Genomic DNA, 10,024 nt, shown 5'->3' with positions numbered 1-10,024 from the left:
ACTTAGCATTAAGCAACTAGTTAACCATATATTAACTATTACATTGTATAAAGAGCTATGATTCAGGACCTATGATTCTGGTTATATAGATATATAAAAAGTCATGATTTAGATAATATTGGTATCAGGTTATATAGATATATCAGGTTATATTGATATATAAAAAGTCATGATTTAGGTTATATAGACATATCAGGTTATATTGATATATAAAAAAGTCATTATTAGGTTATATTGGTATCTTATAACTCAAGCTGTATAAGTGGTATCTTATACCTCAAGCTCTATAAGTACCTTGTAACTTTGATCTACGTTATACAGGCATCACTTATCCCTAGTTTTCTGAGGAAAGTCAAGATGAAAGCCACTCTGTGAGCCAGGATACTCCCTGCAGAAACACCCAAGGAGCAGCGTTTGGGTGCCTCTTTGCAGAGATGGGATTGCTTCAGTAGCTGAGGCGATGACCCAGAATTCAAGAGTAAGAGGAAACAAAAACTAAGGCCACCACACGCTTTCCTAATGCTGCTGCTTTGGGGTGCTGAGGGCACTGGGGCTGTTTTGCACACCCTTTTCCCAAACTTTCTGGGAAGTTGTCATCTTCCCAGCCCCAGCGGTTATAACAGGAGTCAGGTTGGAAGGGACCACAGTGGGGCATTTGTCCCACGTCCCTGCCCAGGCACAGCACAGGGAGCAGCCCGGGAACACCAGGGTCAGTGACCGCCGCCAGCGCCCCCGACACGCGGCGGCGCCGCCTCATGGGGGTCCCGCCCCGCCCACTCCTGGCCTTATGAGGCACCGCGCGCGTGACGTCAGACGCCGCAGCCAACGGTGGCCTCTGTTTAATCGGGGGCGAGGACGTTCGTTGCATATTCACGAGGCAGGCCCGGTGCTTGTGCTGATGTCACGCTACTGCAGCCAATAGCAGCCTCTGCTTGGAGGGTTCATGCATATTCATGTATGCATATTCATAGCCACGCACTTTCGGTGCTGCAGCGGCCGCGGCGAAGGGCGGGCCCGGCCCGGCCCGGCCCGCTTCCCGGACGGCCCGTGTGCCTGCGGAGGCGCGCCGGCAGCGGGAGGCGGAGCCGGCCCGCCCGTATTTATGCTGAGCCCCGCCAGGAGCGGCGCCGTGAGTGTGGGGCGGAAGCGCCCGGCACCTCGTTCCTCCCGCCCGGGTGCAGGCGACGAGGATGAGCCAAAGAGACACCCTGGTGCATCTCTTTGCCGGCGGGTAGGTGAAGGCCTGGGAGCCGCTCCTGCGCTTTCCCGTTCTCCTCCCTGCGCTACGGGTCTGGCCCCGCTCCCGTAGCCGCCGCTGGCTGGCCTGGCCTGGGGGCGGCAGCGGCGGCCTGGCGCGGCTGCCTGGGGACCCCTGGATAGGGCTGCGGGGGCTGCCCCGCTCCTCCGTGCCCGAGGGCCCGTGGGGAGGAGGGAGCGGGCCGCGCTCGGCTTCCCGCCCCGTGCCCTGAGGCCTTTCCGGGCCCGCTGCGCGCGGTCGGGCCCGGCCCCGGCTGTTGCGTTGTGTCGCGGCTGGAACGCGGGCCCTTGGGGAGGCGGGGGTGGAGGCTTCCCGTACAACCAGCCCCTCTCTCTGATCGCATTCCCGGGTTTGTCCCTGATCTGGCGTTTTTGTGGAGAAGCACGCAGGGCCCGCCGTGCCTGGGCTCCCCGCTGTAGGGAGCAGCACCGGGACTGGCGTGGCGGCCTCGCGGGCTGGCAGTGCCCGCTGTATCCGTGCCATGCGTTTTAACGCTCCGGTGTGTGCTGCGCTTCCCTCTGGGGCTTTGGCACCTCCAGCTCTCCGGCCACAAAGGCAGAAGAAATGAGAGGGGGAAATGTACTTAGAAATAAAGATGTAGCCTTGGTTAGGTTTGAGGTAACTTTCGTATCTTCGCAGCTATTAAAGAAGTTTCAAAATGTATGTTTTTAGGTTTCAGAATGTATGGGCTGTATTTGTGAAGCCTGTGGTTCTTCTAGGGGCAGGGTGGGAAGGACACCCAGCCTAAAAAGGAAAGCTGGGGGTCCTTGAATGTGTTACTGTGTTTGGGTAGTGAGCATGACTGTACAGAAGTGATAGAGGACACACCTTGCATCCCATGAGAGAACTTGAAGCTGTGATTTCCCTTTGTGCTCCTCACAGACTAAAATGAGCTTGCTGCTTCTGGACTGAGGTGTTTGAGGTGGAAGAACAGTGGTCGATTCTGAGCAAGTCTGAGTGGCTTGGACACATGTCAGTACTCTCTCTGCTTTCTGGCACACTTTGATGTGTTGTACACCTGATCCAGTGCCTGTGTGGGGGCTTTTTCATCCCCTTGATTTCTTGCACCCTGTTTAAGAGGAGAGTGGTTATGCAGCAGGAGGCCCAAGATGTAGTAGTGTGTACTGTTTTCTGCAGACTTTGCATCCTTGTAAGCATTCAGAAAAGCAATAGCAGGAGCTGGTGCAGAGAATCCAGTAGAGGGCTACAGATATGATGGGGTGTCTGGAGCATCTGTGTTACGAGAGCAGACTGGGGGAGCTGGGCCTGTTTTCTGGTCCAGTCTGAGAGGGGATCTCATTAATGCATGTGAATATCTCAAAGAGGTGCCAAGAGAATGGTTCCAGACTCTTTTCAGTGGTACCCAGCAACAAGACAATGAGCAGAGGCCATAAATTAAAACACAAAGCGTTTCACCTCAACATGAGGAAGAACTTATTTATACTGAGGGTGGCAGAGGACTGGAGCAGCTGCTCAGGGAAGTTGTGGAGTTTCCCTCTCTGGAGACATTGCAAACCCACCTGGACATGATCCTGTGTTACCCGCTCCAGGTGACCCTACCTTGCAGGGACATCCCATCCTGCTGGTAGGGATCTGCAGAGGTCCCTACCAGCCCTAAGGATTCTGTGAGTGGTGCCTGATTGTGGCCCTTCAGCTTGACAGCTCTGCACAGGGGAGATTACTGAGCAGAATTGTGCATTATGTCAGAAGCAGGTTTGTAAACTGTGAAACTTGAAAGCAGATGAGGATTGCTCAGCTCAGCTTGCTCATTCCTATTTATTGCAGAGCAGTCTGGTCGATGGGTAGGTGCTGGCCAGCTGGGTCAGGGGTTATGCTGTGAGGAAAAGGCTGAGTGTGAGCCACATGTTTCTGTACCCTTAGTTCAGCCAAGCTAACACTGTCTATTTGGTCACATTTGGCAGTAGAAGAGTTTTTTGGGGTCATCTCATGACTTTGCAAGCATGGCGCCCTGCAGATCACCTGAGTGATCTTTAATCTTCAGTGAAACTTAGAGAAGGAAGCTTTGGAGCTTTGTTTGCCTTTAAGTTGCACCAGAGCCTCTATGGAAACAACATGATTATCTCTATCTGCTGGTGCTTCTTTTTTTCCCAGATGTTCAAGTTCATTCTTCAGTTCCTGCTTTCTCTAATGAAACTCTGACAGATGACATTGCTGGTTTAGTAGCATAAGTGGGACTATCCTGGGATTTCTCTGTAGCTGCCTAGGCTGTATGGGGTTTTTTTGTGTATCTTCTCTTCTTCTCCCACTTAGTCAAACAGCAGCTGTTGTCACTGTAGGCATTATGTTGGTAGTATAAACTCAGGTACTATTTATTCAAGGATGCAGTTGAACATTCTTCATTCTTAAATCAAAAAGTCATGTGTTTGAAATGTGGGATGTAGATGAACATTTTTAGTTCAAGCAGTAAGTTATGGCTGCTTTTTTAGTTGTTAGACTCACTTTAAAAAGTAGTAGAAGACCTTAATGTTTTGCTATATAGAAAAGATTAATATGTTTTGGATGTACTGCCTTGCAACCATACAGTGAAAATTCAGGTGTTGGCTACAAAAGTATTGTTCGGGTTTTCGTGATTTATTCTTCATTTCCAGAAGTTATGACAGTAATTGTGTATCATACAAACTTCCATCAGAGCAGTGAACTTGTGTGAGTGTTGTTTCCTCAGCAAAAGGAGGGGTTTGGGTTAGGAGGTGGACAGCTGCTTTTCTGACTTCACACTTGGACAGTCTCAGGTTTGCTTCTTTTCTTCACTCTTGGTGTTTCTTGCAGAAATTTGGCTGTTTTCTAATTTAGTGTGTGAGGAAGTATAGGGAGGAGCTTCTTTATCTTCATTATAGAAGTGTCTCAAATTGGTCTGTAATTGTAATCATACTCTGTCTGAAAGAGCTTCTTAGCAAATCCCTACAGAGGCTAAAGTGGTTAAGGTACAGAAAATGTGTTTAACATAAGTGTCTGAATTCTCAGCAAGATCAGACACTGCTGAAATGTATGAAGGAAAGGTAAGAGACCCTTGGGCTTTTCTGATTTCAGAAGGTTGTTAATAATGTGTAGCAGGTATTGTGATGATGTGGGGGCTTTTTTACACCATTTCAGAAACAGCCCCTTGAGCCATAACTGAGTTGCCAAGCACTCAGCTCCTCTCTGCCCTAAAACACATTGGTGGCATAACTCTGGATGTATTTCAGAGCAAGTGAGAAGGAATTGGTGCCTTTCTGTCCAAACTTGAGGTTATCTTTATATTCAGATACACTTTTGTGTGAAATAAGACAGTGTTTGTTTAAAGCTTGGGGTTTGCTCCATGGGGTTACTAAATTGCATGAAAATTGCTGTCAGTACTTGAGAAACTGTGCCACTGATATTTTTCTCACACTTCTTTCTAGATGCTTTGAGCTGTTTTTACTTAATACAAATGTTACTGTAAATGTTGATTTACCCAGTCTCCTAATAAAAGCGACACTGTTCATGTTGATGTTTGTTTTGGATAATGGAACCCAGTGATGCTTGATCCCCTGGTGGTGTTTTTCCTGTTTTCACTTGTAAGTTTCTATGTGGCAGCACATCAGGGGATTTTATTTTGACGCTGTTCATTACACACTACAAGTTTGATTAGTATTTGTAGTTTATGATGTCAGCTTAACTTACACTTTCTAAGTTTCAGCAAAGAAACATAATCAGTGAGTAGAGTGATTAAGGGTTTGTGGCTGCTGGTACTGCAGTTGAACAGTATTACACCAGGAAAACCATCAAAATTCAGGATTAATGAATGCTGTTTGTGAAAGCTGTACTTGCTAAAGCCCTTCTATACTCTCTGAAGGCTGATAATATAAATGTAATATCCAAAGCTGCAGCTTTGTTGAAAGTTACCCTGGTTATAAGACTGTGCCTGAAACTGCTGGTAGACTTGGGATCTGAATTTGCAGTATCTGATGAAGAGAGAAAAAGTTCTGTTCTGCTTGTAAGTGGCTTGGATACTTTTTTTTTGACAGAATTTTGAGCTCAGTTTACATGCTGTTCATTTGACAGCCAGTGTTTGCATGGAACTTTCATTTTGTGCAGGAAAGATAAGTAACTGGTAAAATACATGAATTAATGTAGACCCAAGATAACAGGGTCAAGGTTTATCTTTAAGTCTTTGAGGCTGTGGTTACAAACCTACTGTGAAAGGTGAATCTGAAACTAGCACCAGACAGCCATGGCTTTTGTTTTCATAAACTGCATCATTTTCTCAAGGAATTAAAAAAATGTGCACTGACAGTGTTAGTTGGAAGTCAGGCTACACTGGCATTTGGGATATCAATCTGCTTTAGAGCATTTTTAGACAGCCCAGTGGGTGAATTTGAGACCCTCCTCTGTGCTGGAGCTGTCTCTGCTGGTACTTGCAGTGCTGACAGGTACCAGTAGAAGACACTTGGCTGCTCTGGACAAGGGCAGGGACTCCTTAGCTGATGCCTTAACCTTGCAATAATAAGAGAACTTTGTTGTGTAGCCATGGCTGGAAGGAGAACCTGGGGCTTGAGTGCCAAACAGATTTAGGTTTGTGAAGCATGTATGTATTTTTTCCTTGGAGTGTCACACAAGTAATGCAGATGTGCCTGAGGAGAATGGCTGTCAGAGCTGTACCTATTGAACAGGTAGCAGAATTTCAAGCCCAAAGTTCCAGGTTTGCTTCTGTTAAACCAGTGAGATGATGGTCTTGTAACTCGCCAGTTGGGATCAAATTAAATGTGTTGCACGTAGTTGGAGTTTTTTTTCTTGGGCTTTTTTTTTTCTTTTCAGTATATGCTTTCTGTAGGGGAAATGTTCTCCTTTGTTTGGGAGACCACTGCCATCTTTGTAGATTCTTCAGCCCAAGAGATGTCAAGTAGACAACTCTTCTTAGTTTTATTGTTTTCTTTTAGGTTTGTTGTGATCCTGCAGATGGTAACTACATCTTGTGATGTCCATGTACCTTGTTCCACTGAATGTGACATCTCTTAACTTGTACAAGAAGGCTCAAGTTGAAATTTTAATTCTCTAGCTTGACTGTATTCATAGTGGGATTTTAGTCTTTCTTTTTTAACCAATGTATTTATTTTTGTGGATTTACCCAGTGATCTCTGCTTTTCTGCCCTTCAAATTACTTGGGGCCTGCAGGTGGATTCTCATACCCTTTTAGGATCAAGGTATTTTTGCTGAAAGTCAGCTTTGCAAGATTCTTTTATACTCACATGGTAAAGCTGAAGAAGGCTTGTAGTAAACATTGATTAGAGGCAAATATCACATTTAGGATAGACAAGATGGGCAAGTGGTCTTCTGAATAGCATTCCCTGGAAACTGCAGTAAGCATTCAGACATAGGAGTGTCTCAGGTCTTGCCATTCTTCACTTCCCATTTATACTGTGTCAGCAGGTGTGTTTGTTCACCTACTTACTCTAGCAGGTGAAATTCATCTAATCCTGGAGAAAAAGTTACACATTAGTAAATGTTCCTACAAGTCACACTTGTTGGGGCCTGGTGCATGCATGACTGGAAAAACTCAAGCCCAGAGTGGTTTTAGGTAATAGAAGTTTCTGAAGTACTTTACAAAATCCTACCTGCATTATTGAGAAGAAATCTCATATTTTTCAAACTGCTAAAAAATGTTTTTCTGAACTGTTCTAGTTCCTAATTTGTTTTAAACCACAAACTCAAAGTATTCCCCTTAATTTGAACCAGGGAGGAGGGGAGCAGGAAAGGTGGCAGCAATCTGCTGGCAATTTATAGAGCACTTGTTGTAGGCTGGAGCTGGTGGCTGGCTGTCAGTGACCTGCCAGGACTTGAGCACAAAAATGTAGTGTCTCTGGTGGTATTCCCAGGAGTGTGTTAAATAAGCACGGGCTGGAAATACATTTCTAAGTAAAATCCACTGTCCTTGATGCTGTAACAGAACAGCTGCTATGCTTCTTTAAAGTTGCTTATTTGTACAGAGTGCATATTTTTGTTTCTCTTCTTTGTTTACCCACAAGCTCTGTTTATTGACAGTTTTTCATAAACAGATTTTTGTCAAGCCTTGAGGTGTTTATCTTAAAGGTCAAGTGAAATAGACAAGCCAGGGTAGTTACTGGATTATGCCTTTGTAATTCAAACTTAGTGGATCTTGTGACCATTGAGAAAGTTCTGGTTCCTCAACATATCAAAACATTTCTTTCACTCCTTCCGTTTCAGATGTTGTCTCTGTTATATGGGGCTTTTTGAGGGCTGGGAAAGTGATGTGTTACTTTAACAGAAGTAGAAATTTGGGATTTTTCCAAGACTCACATTACAGAACCACACAGCACTGTAGAACTTCTTAGCTTTCTTCAGCTGTAAGAAGAAATTTGAGATCTTGAAGACTGGGGACAGAGAAGAAGTTTAATTCAAACTATCAATAGTTAGTGGAAAACATTGAAAATATTGTTGGGTTCAGTGGAGACATCTTAAGTTAAGAAAAGCCTAACCAAAGAAACACAACAGCACGAAACTGCCAAGGGTGCTGATTATTTGAAATTACTTGAATGGCAGAATGTGGTGCAGGAAAAGGTTCTGAAAGGGAGGCAGGTGAATCTGCTGCTTCTTTAGGATGCCTGTGAGCATGGTGCTGCCTGGTGTTTATCTGCTGGCTGTCACTGCCCAGTGCCTGCTGCAGTCAAAACAGCAAGCACAGAGCCGCTGTGGATCAGCCCCTCCCCAGGAATCCCTGCTGAGTGAGGGGTGTCTGACCATGCCCCTGAGTGTCTGGTGGAAGTGCTGCTGTCAGGCGTCCCTTGTGATTTGGGTGTGGTGCAGGGGAGCATGCAGGGCATGAGCTCCAGGTCAGTGTTAATCTTCAACTTTAGAAAATGTTTCTGCTCTGATGTAGCAGGGGGGTGAGAGGGGTAAGGGCTCCAAACTCCAAGCCCTGTTCAAGAATGCAGGTCAAGTTTTTTTGTCTTCATTTCTTCCCTACTTCATAGCATTTCTCTCATTAATATAAATCATACCTTGTGCTTTCTCTTGTGACTTCTATTGCTTGAAAACATGTTCTTGTGTAACCTGTCCAAAATAAATGCAGAAAAGTTTTCAAGAGAGCAAGAAGTAAGCTCGAGGAGAACAGAAGTGGAGGGGTTGCAGGAAAGGAAGTCAACTCTAAAGCCAACTTCCTTCATTGCCTGCAGAGGCATGTTACCATGGAGTTGGGGTCTGGCTTGAACTGCAGGAAACACAGACAGCTTTCTGTCTGTCTCAGAGCTTTAGAGCTTCAATAGCTTCAGGTCAGATTGTCTTAGGAGCTGACCTACGTGTGCTTCTCATGTGCTGTTCTTGTTTTGAGCCTTCACTTTACAGGCTCTTACTATTTCCATCCCTGGCTAAAATAAATATTAGCATATCTACCCTCTTTCTGCAACTTTTAGTTTTAAAATAAGTCTATTTGTAGCTTAGTGTTAGAAGCAAGTGAATTGCTCCTTCAGAGCAGGCTGCTCTGATGTCTGTATCAGGCTGGAACTGCACGTCTGCAGCGCACACTGAAAGACTGTCTTTCATCTTCCTGTGATAACACTTTTTTCCAGAGTGCCAAAGAAACTCAGTATCTTACCTCAATTAAACCTTGAAAGAGAAATACTTCAGTCTAATGTTGGAACTAGGGACAGCCAGGATGCCTTTAGGCTTAGTAATAGGATACCTCTAGGTCACTGGGTTTAAATGGAGTATTAAGTGAACATCCAACTTCTACTTGGCACCTCTACTCTCAGTTCACTTCATACAAACAGATTAGGTTGGTAGGATGCAGGGCTGTATTTTTGGTATTCTCTGTGGTAGAAGAATAATCAGACTACCCTCCTATGAAAATATATAGGATATCTTGAGTCTTAGCTATTACTCCTAATTTGGACTGAACTCTCCTTTTCATTTTGGAAAAAAATTTAAAATTACTTGAACAGGCTTACAGCTTATTTAAGGGTTTGGGGGTGTTTGAGCTTCTTGTGTTAAAAAAAACCAAACAGCTGATAGCCATCTTGTCAGAATAAAGCACTTCCTGTTATGTATATGTTATTACATATATTTATTAGGGGAAGCAAATATGGGCCCTTTGACTTTAGTACAATTTGTATTTATGTGTTAGTGGATTTCAGACTGAGCTGTAGTTAGCATTAATACTTGAACTGAAATCTAGGTTTGCTTCTTTGGGTTGGATTGTTTGTTTGTTTTTTAAAGGAGATAGGTAGTGTCCTGGCCATAGTTTTAAGAAGGTGTTGAGCAATGTTAAGAATACTGATCTCTGAAAAGGTTCAAGAGACTGTCTTGGAACTCAGAATTTGTGGATTTGCTGTTTTTCCCTCCAAGGCTGCAGTTGCAGAGGTAGGACTGTAGATATTAATAAGTGAGTTCTGAAGAAGCCCAGGAAGGCTGTGAGCAGAGCTGGGCAGGGCAGAGTGCTCTGACTGCACTGTGGTTGAGCAGAAGGGCAGGAACTGCTGTCAGCACAAGTTGTGCATGGCTTGCCTTGGTTTGCTTTCAGGAATGAAAGCAGACTGAAGCAAACTGGATAAGTCTTCACCTGGTCAGCCACCTGAGCTCTTCTGGCTTTGCAGTTTCTACTCTACAGTACCTGGTCAGCCTTGCTGAAGTGGGCAGAGCTTGGGAAGCACTTGGACAATCACTGCTTTCATGGTACAATGACCAAAATACAGTCAGGCTTTTGAAGATATTACTAAATTGCAACATCACAGACTTTACCAGTTTTTACACATAGTCCTGTGTGCGTATTGCATA

The 10,024-nt window shown here is 44.9% G+C and overlaps 1 protein-coding gene across 1 annotated transcript in view; it reads left to right on the top strand.

The window, feature by feature from the left end:
- The first annotated feature begins 1,028 nt into the window (after positions 1-1,028).
- SLC25A36 (solute carrier family 25 member 36) overlaps positions 1,029-10,024 on the top strand; it is a 29,609-nt gene continuing 20,613 nt past the window's right edge. Inside the window, exon 1 of the mRNA XM_036388602.2 lies at positions 1,029-1,231. Coding sequence (XP_036244495.1) covers positions 1,191-1,231 — 41 coding nt within the window. The 5' untranslated portion in view covers positions 1,029-1,190. The remainder of the gene's footprint in view (positions 1,232-10,024) is intronic.

Source organism: Molothrus ater, chromosome 10, assembly GCF_012460135.2.
Source record: "Molothrus ater isolate BHLD 08-10-18 breed brown headed cowbird chromosome 10, BPBGC_Mater_1.1, whole genome shotgun sequence".
NCBI lineage: Eukaryota > Metazoa > Chordata > Aves > Passeriformes > Icteridae > Molothrus > Molothrus ater.
Note: the sequence above shows the minus strand (reverse complement) of the source record. Positions and strands in the feature narration are given on the sequence as shown.